General features: G+C 39.0%; 1 protein-coding gene across 1 annotated transcript in view; it reads right to left on the bottom strand.

Moving 5' to 3' along the window:
- Positions 1-19,478, bottom strand: part of MEI1 (meiotic double-stranded break formation protein 1) — a 2,282,292-nt gene that overhangs the window by 1,009,509 nt on the left and 1,253,305 nt on the right. The window contains exon 14 of the mRNA XM_044073933.1: positions 8,547-8,658. Coding sequence (XP_043929868.1) covers positions 8,547-8,658 — 112 coding nt within the window. The remainder of the gene's footprint in view (positions 1-8,546; positions 8,659-19,478) is intronic.

Below are 19,478 nucleotides of genomic sequence, written 5' to 3'. Positions count from 1 at the left end.
AGTACTTGGTGCATTTTGTGTTTAAAGGAGAAGCAAAACGATCGCAGCGAGGCTGACCCCATTTGTGGAAGATCTGCTTCGCAACAGATGGATTCAGAGACCACTCGTACGGAGTGAGAAGCACCCGACTTAGCTTGTCCGCTAATATGTTGGACCATCCTGGGATGTGCGTTGCTACCAGAAAGCGGTTGGTGGAGATCGCCCATTCCCAAACTCTCATGGCCTCTTGACACAGGGGATAGGATCTGGTTCCTCCCTGTTTGTTTATATACCAGACTACTGACATGTTGTCTGTCTGGATCGCAATAGTCCCCAGGGGAAGAAGGTCGTGGAGAGCTTGCAACGCCAAAAGCACTGCCCTCATCTCTAGGACATTGATATGCAATGTGGTCTCTAGGGAAGTCCACGTGCCTTGAACGGATCTGCCTGAACAATGCCCCCCCACCCGAGGCGAGAAGCGACCGTGGTCAATGTGGCTTCGACCGGGGGAATCACAAAAGGCCTCCCTTCTCTAAGTTCCTGCGCATGTAACCACCAAAGAAGGGAGTCCCTGCAAACTCTGCTCAGCGGTATCGGCGTGTTCAATGGGTGGAACGAGAGGGACCATTGGACTTGAAGGGTCCATTGTAATATTCGCATTCGCAGACGGGCATGGAGGGAAAGACCGATCGCTGCTGACATAGACCCCAGTGCCCTCAGGACTAACTCCGCTGGAGAAGTAGGACTCCGAAGAAGGGCTAACACCTGATACGACAAGCTGTTCAGTCTGACTGACGTTAGAGTAGCTCGGGAGATTCGAGGATCCAACCTGGCCCCTATGAATTCCAGGGCTTGAGTGGGGCACAGGCAGGACTTCTGCCGGTTCACTGAAATGCCTAGGTTGCGGGCTAGATTCAGTGCATAATCTCTCACCACAGAGAGCTGATGCCTGTTGGTCACGGTAAGGAGCCAGTCGTCTAGGCACGGGAAGACCTGAATGCCCTGAAGTCTCAGGTGGGCTGCAACCACCGCCATGACCTTGGTGAACACTCTGGGGGCTGAGGTGAGGACGAATGGAAGAACCCTGAATTGATAATGACTGGCTCCTAGCCGGAAGCGGAGAAACCTCCTGGATCGTCTGTCCATCAAGATGTGGTAGTACACATCCTTGAGGTCTGTGGAGCACATCCAGTTGTTCTCCCGCAGCAGGGGGAGAATAGATTGAAGAGTGACCATCCGGAACTTTTCCTTGGGTATGAACAGGTTCAGAGCGGAAAGGTCCAAGATGGGTCTGAGGTCCCCGGTTTTCTTTGGCACCAAAAAGAATCTTGAGTAATAACCCAATCCGGACTGATCTGGGGGGACGGGCTGGATGACTCTCTTTCTTAGCAGCTTCAAAATCTCTGAAGCTGCTGCCTCCCTCTGATCGGGTGGGACATCGGGGAGGTGTCTGGTTTTGGGGGGAAGATTTAGGAATGGAATGGAATAACTTCTGGAAATGATACGGAGCACCCATCGATCCATTGTAAGGGACTCCCAGTTTGACAGCTGCTCCATCAACCGCCCCCCGACTGCCTCCAGAGAGGGACAGTCGGGCAAGCCCTCAGGGCTATTGCGCGGGTCTGTCCGAGAAAGGTTCTCTAGACCCGAAATTACGCGGCCCCCCTCTGCCTCTGGGCCGGCATCCACCTTGTCCTCCTCTGCCTCTAGAGGACAAGTGGTCCACAGCTGGATGGGATTGCTGAGACTTGCGGAACCACAGCTTCTTTTGTCCCCTCTGATTCCTGGAGAAGGATCTTTGGGGACTAGAGAAGCGGACTCTGACGGCAGACAGCGTCTTCTCATCCTTTTCGCTTTGGAGCAGCGTATCGTGAACGGTCTTGCCAAAAAGAGCAGAACCGTCAAAGGGGGTGTTCGCGAAGGATGCCTTGAAGGGATCCGCGAAGTCGCAAAGACGGAGCTAGGCGTGACGTCGTAAGACGACCCCTGCTCCGCTGGCTCTAGCAGCTCCCTCCGAAGCATGGGAGAGGAGCCGCATAGACGTATTAGAGATGGATTTCAGAGTGGCCATTCGTGTCGTAAACGCATTCTTGTCTCTGACCGACATGGACTCAGGGGGGGCTGCAGCGTATTCCTTGATCAAATCTCGCTGTAGCCTGATGGTATGTGCCATATAGTTCAGCGCCCTTATGGAAAAGGTCGCTGAAGCAAACATCCGCTTCCCAATCTGGTCCAACGCTCGAGATTCTTTATCTGGCGGGTGGACCAAAGAACTCTCCTGAGTGAGTTCTTTCTTGGTGGCCGCCGCCACCAACATGGCATCAACAGGTGTTCCTTTGGCCCATGACTGTCTATCTGTGGGGGGACTTAGGACTTTATAGGGACGCCTAGAGATTGGCTCCACGGTGTCGGGCTCCTTCCACGCCCTGGTGGTAATTAAGTCCACCAGGGGGTCGGCTGGACGGGACACCCAGGAGGTAGATGGGCCTGCCTCAAACGCCTCCAGGAACACGGATTCATCAAGGGAAGGTTTTTGGGCAGACCACACCCCTCTAATATGCAACATTTCCATGATGTCTCCAAAGGAGACATCTTCGGGGAGTGATCTTGGGGAACCCTCCCTATCATCTAAGTCCGTGTCGGTGGTAACGGACTCGAAGGAGTCCAGATGCCTCCTTTTACACCGATGTTTCCGAGGAACCTCCTCGGTAGGGCTATCCGAAGATGGCTCGTCCACGGGTTGTTGTTCCTCCACGGGAACTAGCTGGATGGCTTGGGCAGGCTGTCCCAATGGTCAGATGATGGAAGACAGACCCTCATACAGTGGAGGTAAGGGTGGATCTGAAGCCCGAACCGGGGACCTGGAGGACCTCGACAGTACCCTCTCCACTACCTCCTCACCAGCCTCTGAGAGCAATCTCCTCGGCTCCGAGGAAGGGATCGGGGTCGGAGCCGATGCAGTTGGCGCCGAGAGAGAGGTGCACTCCGAAGCCAACAGCTCTGAAGACACAACAACTCCCTCGGATCCGACGCTCAGCCCTCAGCCCCGAGAGCTCGGATCCGACAAGCTCGAGGGCATAGTCGGCGTCGAAGAGACCAGCGCTATCGGCGTCGACAAATCCCTGGGTCCGAAGGGGCCCGGATCCGATGACTCCGAGATCCGAAAATGAGTCGGAGAAGGAGTGATTGGGGCAAACATGGGGGCCGCACTCCCCCCAGAGGGGGGGGGGGCAAGAGCACCCACATCTGCATTTGGGTCTGCAAGAACCGACGCATCATCCGATCCATATCCGCTTCGGAGATGCTTCTCATTGACCTAGAAGAGGTAGTCAAGGCGGGCCCGAGGGAGACCGATCCTCCTCCTCCGGCTCCGGTGAGAAGCTAGGCGAACGGAGCCGAGAGGAGGAGGATCCGGAGACCCTCGGAGACTTAGCTGCTTTAGCTGGCGGAGCCGAGGGGTGAGATTCAGCCCGCCTTTTATGGGATCTATGTCCCTCCTTATCCTTGTGCCTCTTCTCCTTAGCAGAAGAGGCACTAGTTTCCTCACAGCTCAAACCCGAAGAGGGAGGTTGAGTCCCAGGTTGAGCTAAGGGAACAGAGGGCGCCGAGGCAGCCGGAGCCCGAACGGGAGAGGAAGAAGAAGCTGACTCCTGGGGAAGCTTTCCCGCCAGGATCAGCTTGTTTTTCCTATCCCGAAGTGCCCAGGGGTTAAAGGCCGCACAGATCTGGCAGGCCTCTGATAGATGGACTGCCCCCAGGCACAAAACGCACTGAGTGTGGCCATCAGCTGGGGAAAGCTTGTGGCCACACTCAGTACATTTAGAAAAAATGGCCTTAGGCCCTTCCGACATCTTAGCAATCACACACACACTCAAACGCTAAGGGGGGAGGGGGAGTGACTAAAGAAAAGCTAATTAACTGCACCAAAAAAAAAAAATAAAACTAGCACAAAAAGGGATAGAAAAAGGGCTAAAACCACACACACAAGATTTTAAATTCTAGAAGAGGTTATAAATCACGAACGATCTCACCCAACCAGGAGCTCTTCAAAAGGAAAGCTTCTTCAGCCGCGGCAAAAAATGATCTGAGGTAATATGGTTGGTAGCAGGAGATTATGGGTAGGGGGGAGGAGCTAGGAGCTTGGATCTTGGAAAGCTGCCGGCTCAGATCTGAGGTCGGATCCGATACCCACAGGTTGCAGAGCAAATGAAGTAACTACTTCAGATATATGGTTTTCCATGACAAGAATTTGAGGTCACATGAGGAAGCTGGTTCAAATGGCGGAAGAATCAGGCGGGAAAACATAAAATTTAGATTTCATGGAGAATAGGAAGAGGTTCCTTTGAGAAAGGCTTTGGATAATTTATGTGATATAATATTCAATCCTTCAAATCCCAGATGGAAGTTAGAAATGGCAGCAAGTTGAACACGGACTGTTGCTGCTGCAGCTCCTTTATTGAATATCATGGTTAAGAATTCTAGAATAGAGGCCATAGGGGCTTGGTAAGGATCAATATTATTTTTAGACGCCCATATAGAAAATTTTTTCCATTTGCTGTGGTATAGCTTCCTCACAGAGGATTTATGAGAGGATAGGACAATTTGCTTAGTCTCATTGAAAAGGTTGTGGAACCTGGCTAAGATGGGAATTGGGGCAGCCAAGCTGTCAGCTTCAGGGACTGCAGAGAGGGATGAAGTTTCCCGACGAGTGCGTCAGAAGATCCGGAACTGGGTCCAGAATCCAGAGGTCCTCTAAAAGATGAAGTCAAAGGAAGGGGAACCAAATCTGATGAGGCCAACGAGGAGCTATAAGAATAAAGGTCCTTCCCAGGGCTTTTGCTTTCTGCAATACCTTGGGTATCAATGGGATTGGTGGGAATGCATAAAGGAGACCCGGAGGCCAAACATGAACGAGTGCGTCCCTTGGGGCTTCTCCCAGAGGAGGAATCAGGGCAAAGTAGCTTCTGCATTTTGTGTTCATGTGACTGGCAAAAATGTCGCAGAAAGGCTGGTCCCACCTGCGGAATATCCTGTCCACTATTTCGTTTTGAGAGACCACTCATGGGGCAACAAAATTGCTCTGCTCAGTTTGTCTGCTATCACGTTGGATTTTCCCGGGATGTGTGTTGCTAACAGAAAGCGCTGGGTGGAAATAGCCCATTGCCATACTCTGAGGGCCTCACAACAAAGGAGGTATAATCTGGTTCCTCCTTGTTTGTTCAGATACCAGACCACTGACGTTGTCCATCTGAATCGCAACTGTACCCAGAGGAAGAGAGTCCTGGAAGTACTGCAACGCCACAAGTACTGCTCTCATCTCTAGGACATTGATATGCAGATGAGTCTCTTAATCAGTCCATGTGCCTTGGGCTGTCTTTCCCTGAAAATGCCCCCCCCCACCCTATTAGGGAAGCGTCTGTGGTCACTGTGACTGCTGGAGGGGGTAAGACAAATGGGCATCCTATCGTAACATGAAGTGAGTTCAACCATCACTGAAGATCCTTTTTGCAGGAATTTGTGATCATTATCATGTGAGTCATGGGGAGTTCTTGGTAAGACCATTGAGTGAACAACAGCCATTACAGTATCTGCAGGTGCATATGGGCCAGTGGTATGGCCAGAATTGCTGCTGCCATCATTCCTAACAATTTCAGAACTTCTGATGCTGGTGCTTTGTTTTTGGATATTAGCATGTGGACATGCTGACGTAGAAGTAAGACTCTTTCTACTGGAAGCCTTAGCGCGGTGGTGGTGGTGTCCAGTTCTGTTCCGATAAAGACGATATGCTGCGATGGCGACAAGGCAGATTTTTCTGAGTTTATTGTAATGCCCAGCTGATTGCAGAGTGACAGAGTGGACTCCCTGGCCTGAATAAGTTGATGCCTGGTAGTGGCGGTAAGGAGCCAATCATCTAGGAATAGAAACACCTGGAATCCTATAATCTAAAGCTATGACAAAGGTCACTAAGTAAGCACACGATATTATTAACAAGCAAAAAAGAGACAGAAAGTCACTTATTAAACTACTATTTAGTCAGAAATCTAAATAGGCCTAATAAAAAACGAGGCCAAGTAACTAAGTAATAAAAGGCACACAAGGGAAAGGGAAACTACACTATGAAGCTGTAAGAGCTTAACTAACTATAACTATAATATTCTAGAAATATGAAAAATATTTTGAAATATAAGAAAAATAAGGCTTTTAATGGCCAGAGCTACTAGATCCTCCAATCAACTGCAGCAGCAAACTAGATCTGTGGTCTCTAGGTGCATCATGGGATAAGGACTTGGCCTTAAGATATTTGGAAACCTTGAGCTTTGCAATAGGCCGACTCTGAGCCAAGGGACTGGCTCCAAACTCATCAGTAAAGAATAAATGTCGAGATAGAACAACTTCACATACATAGTTACACAATGACACTACAACATTTACTAGCAAATGAAGAAAGCAACCAGGTTCTCTCACCACGAAACTGTGTAAAATAGCGATATATCCGATACGGACTGAAGCTCACAAGAAGTGTAGCGGCAAGGCAGTAAAAACAGAAGCAACGGCTTCGCTGATTCAATATGCAATAAGCTTCAATATGCAATAAACCATGAAGTACAACATAAAGTCATTAGATCAGGAACCATAAATTCACTTTCTTAAAATGAATAACAGAAAATCCAGTATACGAAGACCAAAACGTTTATTGTAAGCGCTTTCGCGTGGTCACCACCACGCTTCATCAGACAATGCAATTAAAATTCAAACCATCTATTTATACTAATGAATCTAAAAAGGCGCCAAATTAAAACAAACAACTCAAGCAATTTTCCAATTAAGAAGTTAATACAAACTAATTAAAGAAATTTTTTGAATGCTGCATTCCATTTATAAAGAACCTAAATACTTCAGGAACACTAAAATGTTCGTACACCATACTGTAGCTACTAGTCAATACATTTATAGACCCTGTGAATTGATACTAGCGACGAGTGTTTTCATAAACATTAAAAGATGAATTAAACTAAATTAGAATAAGCCACCTGATATAAAAAGGATTAGCACGTTTAAAACATTTAAAAACATTTAAAAACACATGCAATTTCAGAATGTATTATATTACAGTAACATAAATATAAAGCTTACTGTATTGATCAAATAAACAGTTGAGTAAATAGTCAATTAAATGAACAAATAAATAAGTAGGTGTCTATTTCTTCAAATATAAATCCATTGATCATAGCACCAAAGAAACATATTAAATAAATTCATTCAAAGTTATATTAGTATATTCAATTATTGATCAAAATCATAAATTGTGATAGATCATAGTTTCTTGTACTTAAGAATCAAATGAATGAATAAATAAATGAAAGAATGAATAGGTAAATAGGGAAATAAATATCTAGTTGCTGGAGCGTGAATCCCCTATTTCTAGCTCCAATAATTTATGTTTCTGTTATTTAATAAATACTTGATTTTAATAATCAATGCAATTAATGATCAGGATCAATGGTCGGAATTTAAATTATTGATCAAGATCATTAGTTAGAATTATTAAATTTGTTTAAATTTCATATTACTGAATAAATAAATATTGAAAAACCAATAAACCTGAAATATTGAATTTTAGATGAACTAAATATTAAATATTAAATATTGAATATTAAATGTATAAATATAAATATTAAATATAAAAGTATGTGTTGAAACATATATACATAATTACACTGTACATGGATGGAATGTATAAGTATATAAAAATGTATAGAAAATGTATATAAAATGTAAGTATGTAAATAAGTGAAAACCAGCTAACATGAATAAAATGAATGAGTGATGATTAAAAATGAATGTCGTGTACGTGGTGCTGAAAAGTAACAAATAGAATAGACATAATGCAACTTATGTTGTTCGGTAGATACATACATCGATAAATACAACCATTGGGATAACACTGCGTGAAAAAGCCTTTGTATATGGAAAATATTTGTAATAGTTTGATTAAACAGAGAACAATATACAAGGCTGAAATATAAACATGGAGTGATGTATTTATATTAAAATATAGAATTGAGAACTAAAAAATGAGAATTAAGAAATTTTTTGACAGTTATTGTAAACCATGGTTACACTCCATTGATAAGCATTCATGTACAAAGTTTTATCTGGATTCCAAAACTGGTTTAATGGAAACTTGATTATTAATACCAGGGGGTATGTGTGCAGCCAATCTTAATATCCATTTTAACTCCTTATTGTTTAGAAGTAATGAACTTTTTTTTTTTTGATATTTACTAGCAAATGTTATACTGCTAAACTGCGAGAAGAAAAATTCATTGTTGAAAAAGGTTACAAAAGACTCAAGAGATTACAAGTATAGAAGGTTTCATACTGCAGTGCAGCAAGGACATCTGTGATTCTACGTTCCACATAATTTCTGACTTATACGTGAAAAGCTACTAATATGACCTTGCCGTTGCTTACAAATAACAATAACTTATACTTAATCTAGTTTTAATTTAATATTATAATTAACAAGAAGGCAACTGCACAACATGCTTATATCATTTCCTTACCTAGTTTCACACAGAGCTGCTCTTTCATGCAAGGAACAATAACAAATTGCATGTTCAAGATGGAGAAAAACACCTCCATCACAGCAACATCTGCAGCTCCTTCACAATGTTTCTGCAAAGTAAAAATGATACCACTAGCTCAGAAAAGCCAAATACCAGAAAAGCAAAGTATATTTGACATATGTGTAAATAAATGATTTTAGATGTGCAACAAGAGTATTCTGATTTAGGACAGTGAAGCTTCTTAAATCAGACACAACTTGCAGAAGGTTCAAATGGCATGCTGGTTTGCAGTGGTGATCATGTCATGCAGGGATATGCACCTCTGTACTGATATTTCAATGACAAAGCTAAAATAAAGTGAGCTTTTAAGTTACTGAATCATGTTTTAAGGCACATACTGTCACAGTAATACAGTATTCACAGTGCAAATGGCTTCATATTTTAACAGTTGCATGTCATCTGAAGGATGAATGCTGTGTGTGCTTAAAATGTATACAAAAAAGAAAGCAAAGTTGTTTGAGGAATTCACCAAAGCAACAGACTGTTAATTTATTTTTATCTTTTGAGTTATTCATCACTTATGATATTTCTACTTCTTTTTATTTTGGCTATTTCCATTAGGGGTCTCCACAGCGGATCATCTGTTTCCATTTCTTCCTGTCCTCTGCATCTTGCTCTGTCACACCAACCACCTGCATGTCCTTTCTCACCACATCCATAAACCTTATCTTAGGCCTTCCTCTTTTCCTCTTACCTGGGAGCTTCATCCTTAGCATTCTTTTCCAAATATACCTAGCATCCCTCCTCAGCACATGTCCAAACCAACGCAATCTCGCCTCTGTGGCTTTGTCTCCAAACTGGATCTTTCTTATTTTATACTGGCTCATAATAAAGCAGTAGCTAAGGAAATGCAGGTGCTATCACCATCTGATACAACTCTGCTTGGCCTCCTGAATGAAGAAGTAGCAGGAATCTTTGCAAGGCACTGACAGCCCTCACTGAGAATCATGGTAAGAAATTAGTCAAGAAAACCCCTGGGCTGAGAATGAAACTGGTCATTTGTGATAAGTGCTCTACCCCAGTTAACAAACTCAAATAAATAAAAATTCATTAGTCGAAAGAATTTTAGATAAAGTCTGATACAATTCCCCCACAGGTGCTTTTTTTCTCCATGCATGCTAACCATCAAGCCTCCTCCAAATATACTCTGCCCTTTAGTTTCCCTGTACCAGGAAATTAACTCAGTATAGTATTGCCAAAAGTGCTCTCCATATGAGCAGCCATGAGGTCTGGTTGCGCTCTTGCCAGTATGCTGAAAATGAGGGTGTTTGTACTGCATACCCCCCTCAAAGGGGGTGTTATGCACTCATCACTGCTTGAAACCACAACACCTATCCACTCGAGTGCATGCTCTCATATCCTAGCCAATGAAGGTTACCACCAGGCAGTGACATAGTGAGCCTGTGATGCTGACCCTCTTCTGAGGAATTGTGTTTCTGCTCCTCCTTGCCTTTGCACCTCAGAACAGGCATGTCAATGCTCCTCTACCAGCTTCATCCATGCCACTAATCAAACTCTCACCTAAGCTGTACAATAATCAAGACTTCATCCCTCTATGCCATTCCAATTGGCACTTTCACCTCAGTCAGAGCAAACACACTTAGAACAGTAGACACTTGCAACTAGACAACTACTGTTGTACAATATCTTCTAACTCATCAATAAACCGATAACTAGCAGGCCCATGAAAATCTACCTTTCATCAAGGTCTAGCAAGGAAATAATTTCATTTACAAGCCAAGAGGTCTACAATGAGAAGTCTATCAAGTTTTTTAAAGTGATAGTAATGCATATACACTATCTTTTTACAAAATGAACAACATTCTCCATTCTTTCCTTCTCTTAAAAGAAGAGGCTCAGCTGTTAGTCATGTCCGCATACACACAGCATGCTCTTCCAGAATTATGCTTCAACAATTCAGTTAAGACAATAAGACAAAACATGGGGGACTTCAAAGGTGGTTGCACACTGATCATCAACTTAATTTCAGCCCTCTCAGTCTGTGAAAAAAAAAGAAACTGAGAAATAAGAGCCAATAATCTTGTCAGGTTAAGTAAAATTCAGTTACTGGTTACTAAGTATACTGACTAGATGCCGGCAAAGAAGAAACTTAGAGACCTGAAAGAAAGTCATCCAGAAAAGGTGAAGAGAAAACACTGGCTGGGAAGAATACTATAGCTGTTCAGCAAAAAGCAGTTCATACTTCAACTTTAGTCAAAAGATGGCTTCCAGTAATTTGGAGGAAAAATAAATCAACTGCACTCAGAGATAATTAAAATAAATAAAACACTAAAGAAGTATATCAACTGAAATAAACATCTGAAGAAAAAAAAAACAGAAAACGCTTTAACTAGCTTTTCAGATGAACTTGCTGAAATGAAGAAAAGGCTGGCTGAATATGTGACTTCCCAAGAAGAGCTTTTTCAAAAACTGGTAGAGTTAGAAGACAGACAGCATAGGACAAAATGAGATTTTCTGTTGTACCACAGAAACTGGAAGAAGCAGAATGCATTAATTTTATAAAAGCAACTTGAGCAGTATACCACAACAGTGTACGTTAACTGTAAGGGCACATTGAGTGTATGCTCCAAACCTGGCCATGAGAAAGCAGCCAAGATCTGTATTAGTAAAGATGCAATCATATCGGCAGAAAGAGTTGATCATGAAAAGACTATGGCAGAAGGGAAAAGTATTAAAAACTGGATACAACAGAGTGTTTGTTGAAAATGATTAGTTGGTACACAGCAGGCAAAAAAAAAAAAAGAAAATGTATCATAGCAAACAGGGAATGTCAAGAGGTGTGAAATTCAAGCTGCTGTATCCAGCTGTCTTAAGAATATATTTTTCCTGGACAATCAACATTTTTTGATGAAGAGCAAGCTGAGGAGGAAATAAAAACAATGTATCCAACAAAAGGTGAGCCACCAAACAGAAGAGTACTCTGCTTCACATTCTTTTAACAATAAAGCTCATAGAAAGAATATACCAGTGAACCTTTTTCCATGTTCCAAAGGAAACTGTTTGAAAGACACAAAAAAGCAAAGTGGTTGACAAGAAGAATCAGGAGTACCTTGGACCGGAACAAGAGTCCGATGTTTGGGGATGGAGATGAATAGGAAGAAGACCAGCAACACTGAAATTAATGAGTAAATGGGAGACTATAAACCATGGATCACATTTGTAAAATATGTCTCTGCAAGAAAAAGTGGGTAAGGAATTAGTGAATAAATGGGAGACTATAAATCATCAATCACATTTGTGAAATATAACTCTGCAAAAAAATTGGGTGAGAAAGAATGGACCTTTGTTCACTTTGTTAAACTTATGGGTTAAGTGTAATGCATATACCTGACTTCAAGTCATTAATATTTTGAAGAACACTAAAAGGGAAAAAAGTAACTAAGTAAAACAAATTTTGCTCTTATTACTATTTGTACAAAATATTTCATGATATAAACGGCATGCTATATATAGTAAATCAGTTTTGTGCAGTGTGTAGTTAGGGGTATTTTAAATGTGAGGGGAATCTCTACAGCAACTGTGTGTATTAAATATTGTAGTAAACAAATATTTTTTTTGGTTATAAGAAATATAGGCTTTACAGTATAACAAGAGAAGAAAGGCTGGACAGAAGCAAGTTTAATGTTAATGTACTGTGATTTTGGACTGGGTGGCATACAAAAATGCACTGATTATATTATATGTAGAATGAATACATTTTCTGTTATTTTTAAAGGGGGAGATGTCAAGATTACTATCCTTGGCTCTTAATAAGCTATAAACACGTTTTTTTGTAAAGAAGAAGGCTTGAAAAATAAGACAAAATGATGAAAGACATGAAAAACGCCAAGTTTCTTACATCTGATATTAGCTTTTTTTCATTAGCAAATGGTCAGTGGCAGTCAAGAAGTCTGCAGCAGAAGGCAAATGTATATTCTGTTCTGAGTGAAATTTACAGATTCATTGCTTAGTATTTTTCCATGGAGATGAGCTATCTGCAGGTGCAAACACTTAATCCTTAATTTAGGTAAGGTAATGCCTGTGGCTACAGCTGTTGATTTGGGGAAGATGTTTCTATCTGGAGGGTTATATTTCATTTTTGATGACATACATAGTTGTGTGGATTCTTTCTAAGTTAAAAAGGGATGGAGTGTTTTGATTAAAAATGTACTTAGCTTTTTGTTTGAAATTTTTCATTAAAATAATGTCTTAAAAATCCGACATTGGTTCAAATCGAGAAGAAAGAAATAACTGTATAAAAGATCAGCCTGTGAAACATTAGTGTGTGCATGTAACATGTAAGTTGAAAATACACATTCAAAAAATGTCATGGGTAATTGGGGGGACAACAGCTTTTTATAATAACAGCTACATTATCCATAATATGTTGTACCACCACGACCAAAAAGCCAGCAGCACCCGTGCCAAATAGAAGTTAAAAAATTCCACTGAAATATAGAAGTAAGAATACGATTTCTGTTTCTTCAATAAGCACTTCTGGCACACAGATAAAAATCTGTTTTATTTTCACAGCATTGAAGCAGTAACAAACAGCACAATATTCACTGATATTAACAGATAAAACTCCTTGCGCCTCAGCCACATCAGCCTTTACAGAGTAAAATGCTCACTCTGAGCATACCTTTTTATAACCATTCTAAAACTAATTAATCAATTAACTACCCTAAATGTTTTTAAAGCGGAATACCAATCATTATAAAATTACATCAAATAAAACTCTGCCAGTGACATTCTTTATTTAATCCATTCGGTTGTAAAGTGTCATATTTCATAATGAAAATTGATTATTTTTTTCTTAACAAATATTTCAATGAATCTTCATTTAAGAAATTTGCAGGAATATGTTCTAATACTGTTACTTGAAAACTGTCCAATTCACCTTTGTGAACTATATTAAAATGTTCTGCTATAGGACTAATTGTTTTTTTATTTTTTATGTCCCTAACATGTTCTTTAATTCTTTCCGCCAAACTTCTTTTTCTTTCACCTATATAATAACAACTGCAAGAACATTTTATTACATATATAATGCCCCTTGTCATACAAGAAAAATGTCCCTGCATTTGAAATTTTTTTCCATTAATATATTGAAATGAAGGCATCACATACTGACAGATGGAACATTTGCCACAAGCGTTAGTACCCAAATTCTTTACATTATATATCACTAGTTCCTTAGATCTATTAAATCTACTATGTACAATAAAATCTTGTATATTACGCCCCCTTTGATAAGATATTCTCAAATTTATATTAGACAAACTTTGTACTTGTCTCCTAATTATTCCCCAATATTCTTTCAATATCTTATTAAATCTTTCTGAAAAAACTGTATACTTAGTAACAAAAAACATACTATTGTTATCTGTTATTTGATTCCCTATTGCTTTATTGGCTTCTTTTTACGTTTTTTCAAATGCAGGGACATTTTTCTTGTATGACAAGGGGCATTATATATGCAATAAAATGTTCTTGCAGTTGTTATTATACAGGTGAAAGCAAAAGAAGTTTGGCGGAAAGAATTAAAGAACATGTTAGGGACATAAAAAATAAAAAAACAATTAGTCCTATAGCGGAACATTTTAATACAGTTCACAAAGGTAAATTGGACAGTTTTCAAGTAACAGTATTAGAACATATTCCTGCAAATTTCTTAAATGAAGATTCATTGAAATATTTGTTAAGAAAAAAGAATCAATTTTCATTATGAAATATGACACTTTACAACCGAATGGATTAAATAAAGAATGTCACTGGCAGAGTTTTATTTGATGTAATTTTATAATGATGTGTATTATGCTTTAAAAAAACATTTAGGGTAGTTAATTGATTAATTAGTTTTAGAATGGTTATAAAAAGGTATGCTCAGAGTGAGCATTTTACTCTGTAAAGGCTGATGTGGCCGAGGCGCTAGGAGTTTTATCTGTTAATATCAGTGAATATTGTGCTGTTTTTTACTGCTTCAACGCTGTGAAAATAAAACAGATTTTTATCTGTGTGCCAAAAGTGCTTATTGAAGGAACAGAAATCGTATTTTTACTTCTATATTTCAGTGGAATTTCTTGACTTCTATTTGGCACGGGTGCTGCTGGTTTTTTGGTCGTGGTGGTATAATAATTGTCTTCGTAAGTGGTTACAAGGTAACATGGCCAGTGACTCCTTTTCTTCCTTACCCCGTGTTTTTCGCGAAACGGGGTTGGATTTATCTAACAGAAATGAAACTGTTAATATTCCTAATCACGTGAAAACTTTGACTGCAATTAATGGTGGTGAGGAATTGAATAATCAAGGGAATAATGATGTAGCAGAGCAACATTTCAGTAATCGGAGCAATGTACATAAAAAATGGGAGGATTCCAGAGTTCGTACAACTGTTAATCCGTTTGCATCAGTGGGTAAGCGGACTGAATTACTCACTTCTCCTGCAGCTCAAGAACTTTGTTCACAATTGGAGAAACTATTGTTCAAAGAAACGGCTACCTTTTATAATCTTAACAGCTTACAAAGATATCAGGAACTGCAAATCACACCCAGAGGGCTTAGAGCCATAAAAAGCCCTTCCACTCCATTTGAATTAATGGAAGAACAGGAACAAAAGTTCCATGACAGATGGGTAGCTGCGTCACATCGATGCAGCATGGAATGGGTTAATATTTTAATAGAGAGAGATGATTACAAAAGAAATAAAATTGTGTCAGAAACCAAGAAGAAATGTGAGGAGATGGCAAAAATTACATCAGATTCAACATTGGAGACTTTCTTAACGGGTATTAATGATCGATTGGCTTCCTATGAGAAAGAATTAATACAAAGGAAAAAGAATAAACTGCAACGGGATTTGTGACACTATGAGAGGAAGAAGGCTTTTATTTTGACATCTCATTCTCAAGTCAAGCAACGAAAAGTGAGTTTTCAACTTCAGAAAACTCAGGGACAACAAAGTAACTATCATGCATATTCTGTAGAAAGTGGAGCATCTTCTTTTGAAGAAGAAGAATGTGCTGATGGAGAGTTTCCCCCTCTACCTAGACCTGGTGACACGGAAACTTTTCATTCCAATTTCCGTGGACCAGGTACCAAGGAACATGGTACTAGGAAAAGAGGATGGCAGGGATATGGCAACAACAGAAAACAGGGCCAAGGCCCATACAAACGAAGCAAATGGACTTATTGAACAGGTATTTCACAAAGTAATAAATTTACCGATATATAGTGATGTATTAGATTCTTATATAATTAATTTGTCTAATTATGAATTTGATAGTGATGAAATTTCTGTTTTACAAAAAGGATTGAAATTCATTCCAACGGTTTTTCCTAGAATGCATGAAATTAAAGTGGAAATGTTTAGATTAATTCAGAAAATGCATTTGAAAGAATATTTTGTCAATAATGAATTATATAAAATGAGTTTGACAAATGTAAATACAGATTCATCAAGTGAAAGCAGTTTCTATTCATGTGATTCAGACATAGAGAATAATGCATACACTCTACTAGATACAAGCAAAATACAAACCAGAAGTACGTTCATGCCACCGTTTAAGAATGTTAGCATTTTAAGGTTTAATAATGCTATGAATTTAGTGATTGAAAAATAATTATATGAATTTAATAATATTAACAGGAGTTATAATTTAACAAAGAATGAATGGAATAAGTTGAATAAACTTGGAAAAAATCATAACAGTTTTTAAACCATCAGATAAAGGAGGCAAGTTGGTTGTAATGAACTCTGTTATGTATTATGAAATGTGCATGTAGCATTTTAATAATCTAGAAATTTATAAGAAAGTGGATATCACTATTTTTGAACAAGCTCAAACAGAATTTCAAGTACTGATTAATAAAGGGGTGAGGCTACATTATTTTGCAGTCGAAGTAACAAAATTTTTTTTAAATAAACAAAATACAGTTGCAAAATTTTTTTGTGTACCAAAGATACATAAGGATTTACGACATCCTCCAGGACGTCCTATAGTTTCGGCAATAGGATATTTTACATATAATATAGGATGCCTTTTGCATGAAATATTGTTGAAAGAAGTAATCAAACTTCCTTCTTACATCAAGGATACTTTTGACTTTTTGGATAAAATAAGAGATATCAGATGGTCAAATAATATGTATTTTATAGTTGTTGATGTAGTTATTTTATATACTAACATTCAGCACAAATATGGATTGGAAGCCATTCAGTTTTTCTTAGGAACCAGTCCAAGAACTGAATATATAAAAAAGTTGACGCATTTTTGTTTAAATAATAATATATTTGAGTTTGATGGAAGTCTTTACCAGAAAAAACAGGGCACAGCTATGGGGGCAGCATTTTCCCCCATGTATGCCAACATATTTATGGGATATGTGGAGAATACTCTTATATACAGAAGTGTATTTTTTCAAAGATACGTTAAATATTATTTTAGGTTTATAGACAACCTTATCTTTGTATGTCAGGGAGGTAGAGAACAAGTAGCACAGTTCTTTTATTTTTTTGAATGACAATAAATTTGGTATTAAATATGATCAAGCACAAGTTGATATAAAGGTTAATTTCCTTGATGTTACAGTAGAAGGAATAAATAATCAAAAAATTAATACTAATATACATAGGAAATTTGACAAGCAAAACTTAATGTTTCGGGCAACTAGTTGTCACTCACCGTACACTTTGAACTCTATACCTTATGGAGAATTATTAAGAATCAAAAGGCTAAGCAGCAACATTAATATTTCTAAGATGGAAGCAATTAAAACTATGAGAATGTTTTTGGATAGAGGTTATAGCAAACAAAATATATTAGATAGTTATATGAAAATTTATGAAAGAAGTAATAGTAGAATGATAATAACGAAAAAAGAAGCCAATGAAGCAATAGGGAATCAAATAACAGATAACAATAGTATGTTTTTTGTTACTAAGTATACAGTTTTTTCAGAAAGATTTAATAAGATATTGAAAGAATATTGGGGAATAATTAGGAGACAAGTACAAAGTTTGTCTAATATAAATTTGAGAATATCTTATCAAAGGGGGCGTAATATACAAGATTTTATTGTACATAGTAGATTTAATAGATCTAAGGAACTAGTGATATACAATGTAAAGAATTTGGGTACTAACGCTTGTGGCAAATGTTCCATCTGTCAGTATGTGATGCCTTCATTTCAATATATTAATGGAAAAAAATTTCAAATGCAGGGACATTTTTCTTGTATGACAAGGGGCATTATATATGCAATAAAATGTTCTTGCAGTTGTTATATAGGTGAAAGCAAAAGAAGTTTGGCGGAAAGAATTAAAGAACATGTTAGGGACATAAAAAATAAAATAACATTTAGTCCTATAGCGGAACATTTTAATACAGTTCACAAAGGTGAATTGGACAGTTTTCAAGTAACAGTATTAGAACATATTCCTGCAAATTTCTTAAATGAAGATTCATTGAAATATTTAAGAAAAAAAGAATCAATTTTCATTATGAAATATGACACTTTACAACCGAATGGATTAAATAAAGAATGTCACTGGCAGAGTTTTATTTGGTGTAATTTTATAATGATGTGTATTCCGCTTTAAAAACATTTAGGGTAGTTAATTGATTAATTAGCTTTAGAATGGTTATAAAAAGGTATGCTCAGAGTAGCATTTTACTCTGTAAAGTCTGATGTGGCTGAGGCGCTAGGAGTTTTATCTGTTAATATCAGTGAATATTGTGCTGTTTTTTACTGCTTCAACGCTGTGAAAATAAAACAGATTTTTATCTGTGTGCCAGAAGTGCTTATTGAAGGAACAGAAGTCGTATTCTTACTTCTATATTTCAGTGGAATTTTTTAACTTCTATTTGGCACGGGTGCTGCTGGCTTTTTGGTCGTGGTGGTACAACAATTTTCTTCGTAAGTGGTTACAAGATTATCCATAATATGTTGGTATGTAAATGACCTTACATGTATAGAACAAAAATAAAGAGTATTGAATTATATTAAGAAATGCGGAATGTAAATAGCAATGCTGCAGGAGACACGCTTAGAAAGAAATGAGCATCTGAATTTGTCAAAGAAAGGATTTCAGAATGGATATTCAGCAGAATATCAGCAACAAAGGAAAAGGAGAGTAATTATACTAATAGCTAGAGGGGTTCCAATAATGATAAAAGATGAAAAAAGACAATAATAAGAAGTTATGTACTCACCATAACGTTCCATCTGAGTAGGTGACTTCATTTGTCTGCAACCTTTGGGTCTTGGATCCAAACTCGGATCCGAGCTGGCAACTTATTTCATAGCTTAGAGATCCGAGCTCCTAGATCCTCCCCTTACCCATAATCACCTGCCAACCCTGACTTGACCTCAGATCAAGTTTGCCCGTATACAAAAAAGCCGAAGGCTAATACATCCCGAAGGATATAATAGGAAGACATACAAAAACAAGAAAATTTCTGAGGGCCAGGGGGAAGGAGGGGGGGATGGTTGCAGACAAATGAAGTCACCTACTCAGATGGAACGTTATGGTGAGTACATAACTTTTTAATCTGAAGTAGGTACTTCATTTGTCAGCAACCTTTGGGACAGAGTCCCCAGCTACCTGAATCTTGGGTGGCCATCATGGAAGGATGTTCCGGAGCACTGCAGAGCCAAAAGACGCTCTCCCTCTGGAGATAATGTCCAGCTTACAATGGTTGATAAAGGTATGAGATGAGGCCCAAGTGGCTGCGGAACAAATATCATCCAGTGGAACTCTAGATCTAAAGGCTGCAGAGGTAGATACAGAACGAGTAGAGTGCGCACAAATTCCCTGAGGTGCAGGCCTCTCATAAGTGTCATAGGCCAAGAGAATACACTGTGAGA

The sequence above is a fragment of the Protopterus annectens genome, chromosome 1.part0 (genome assembly GCF_019279795.1).
Source record: "Protopterus annectens isolate FY-2018-M chromosome 1.part0, PAN1.0, whole genome shotgun sequence".
Classification (NCBI taxonomy): domain Eukaryota; kingdom Metazoa; phylum Chordata; order Ceratodontiformes; family Protopteridae; genus Protopterus; species Protopterus annectens.
The sequence above is the reverse complement of the archived record's forward strand: the minus strand, read 5'-3'. Positions and strand labels throughout refer to the sequence as shown.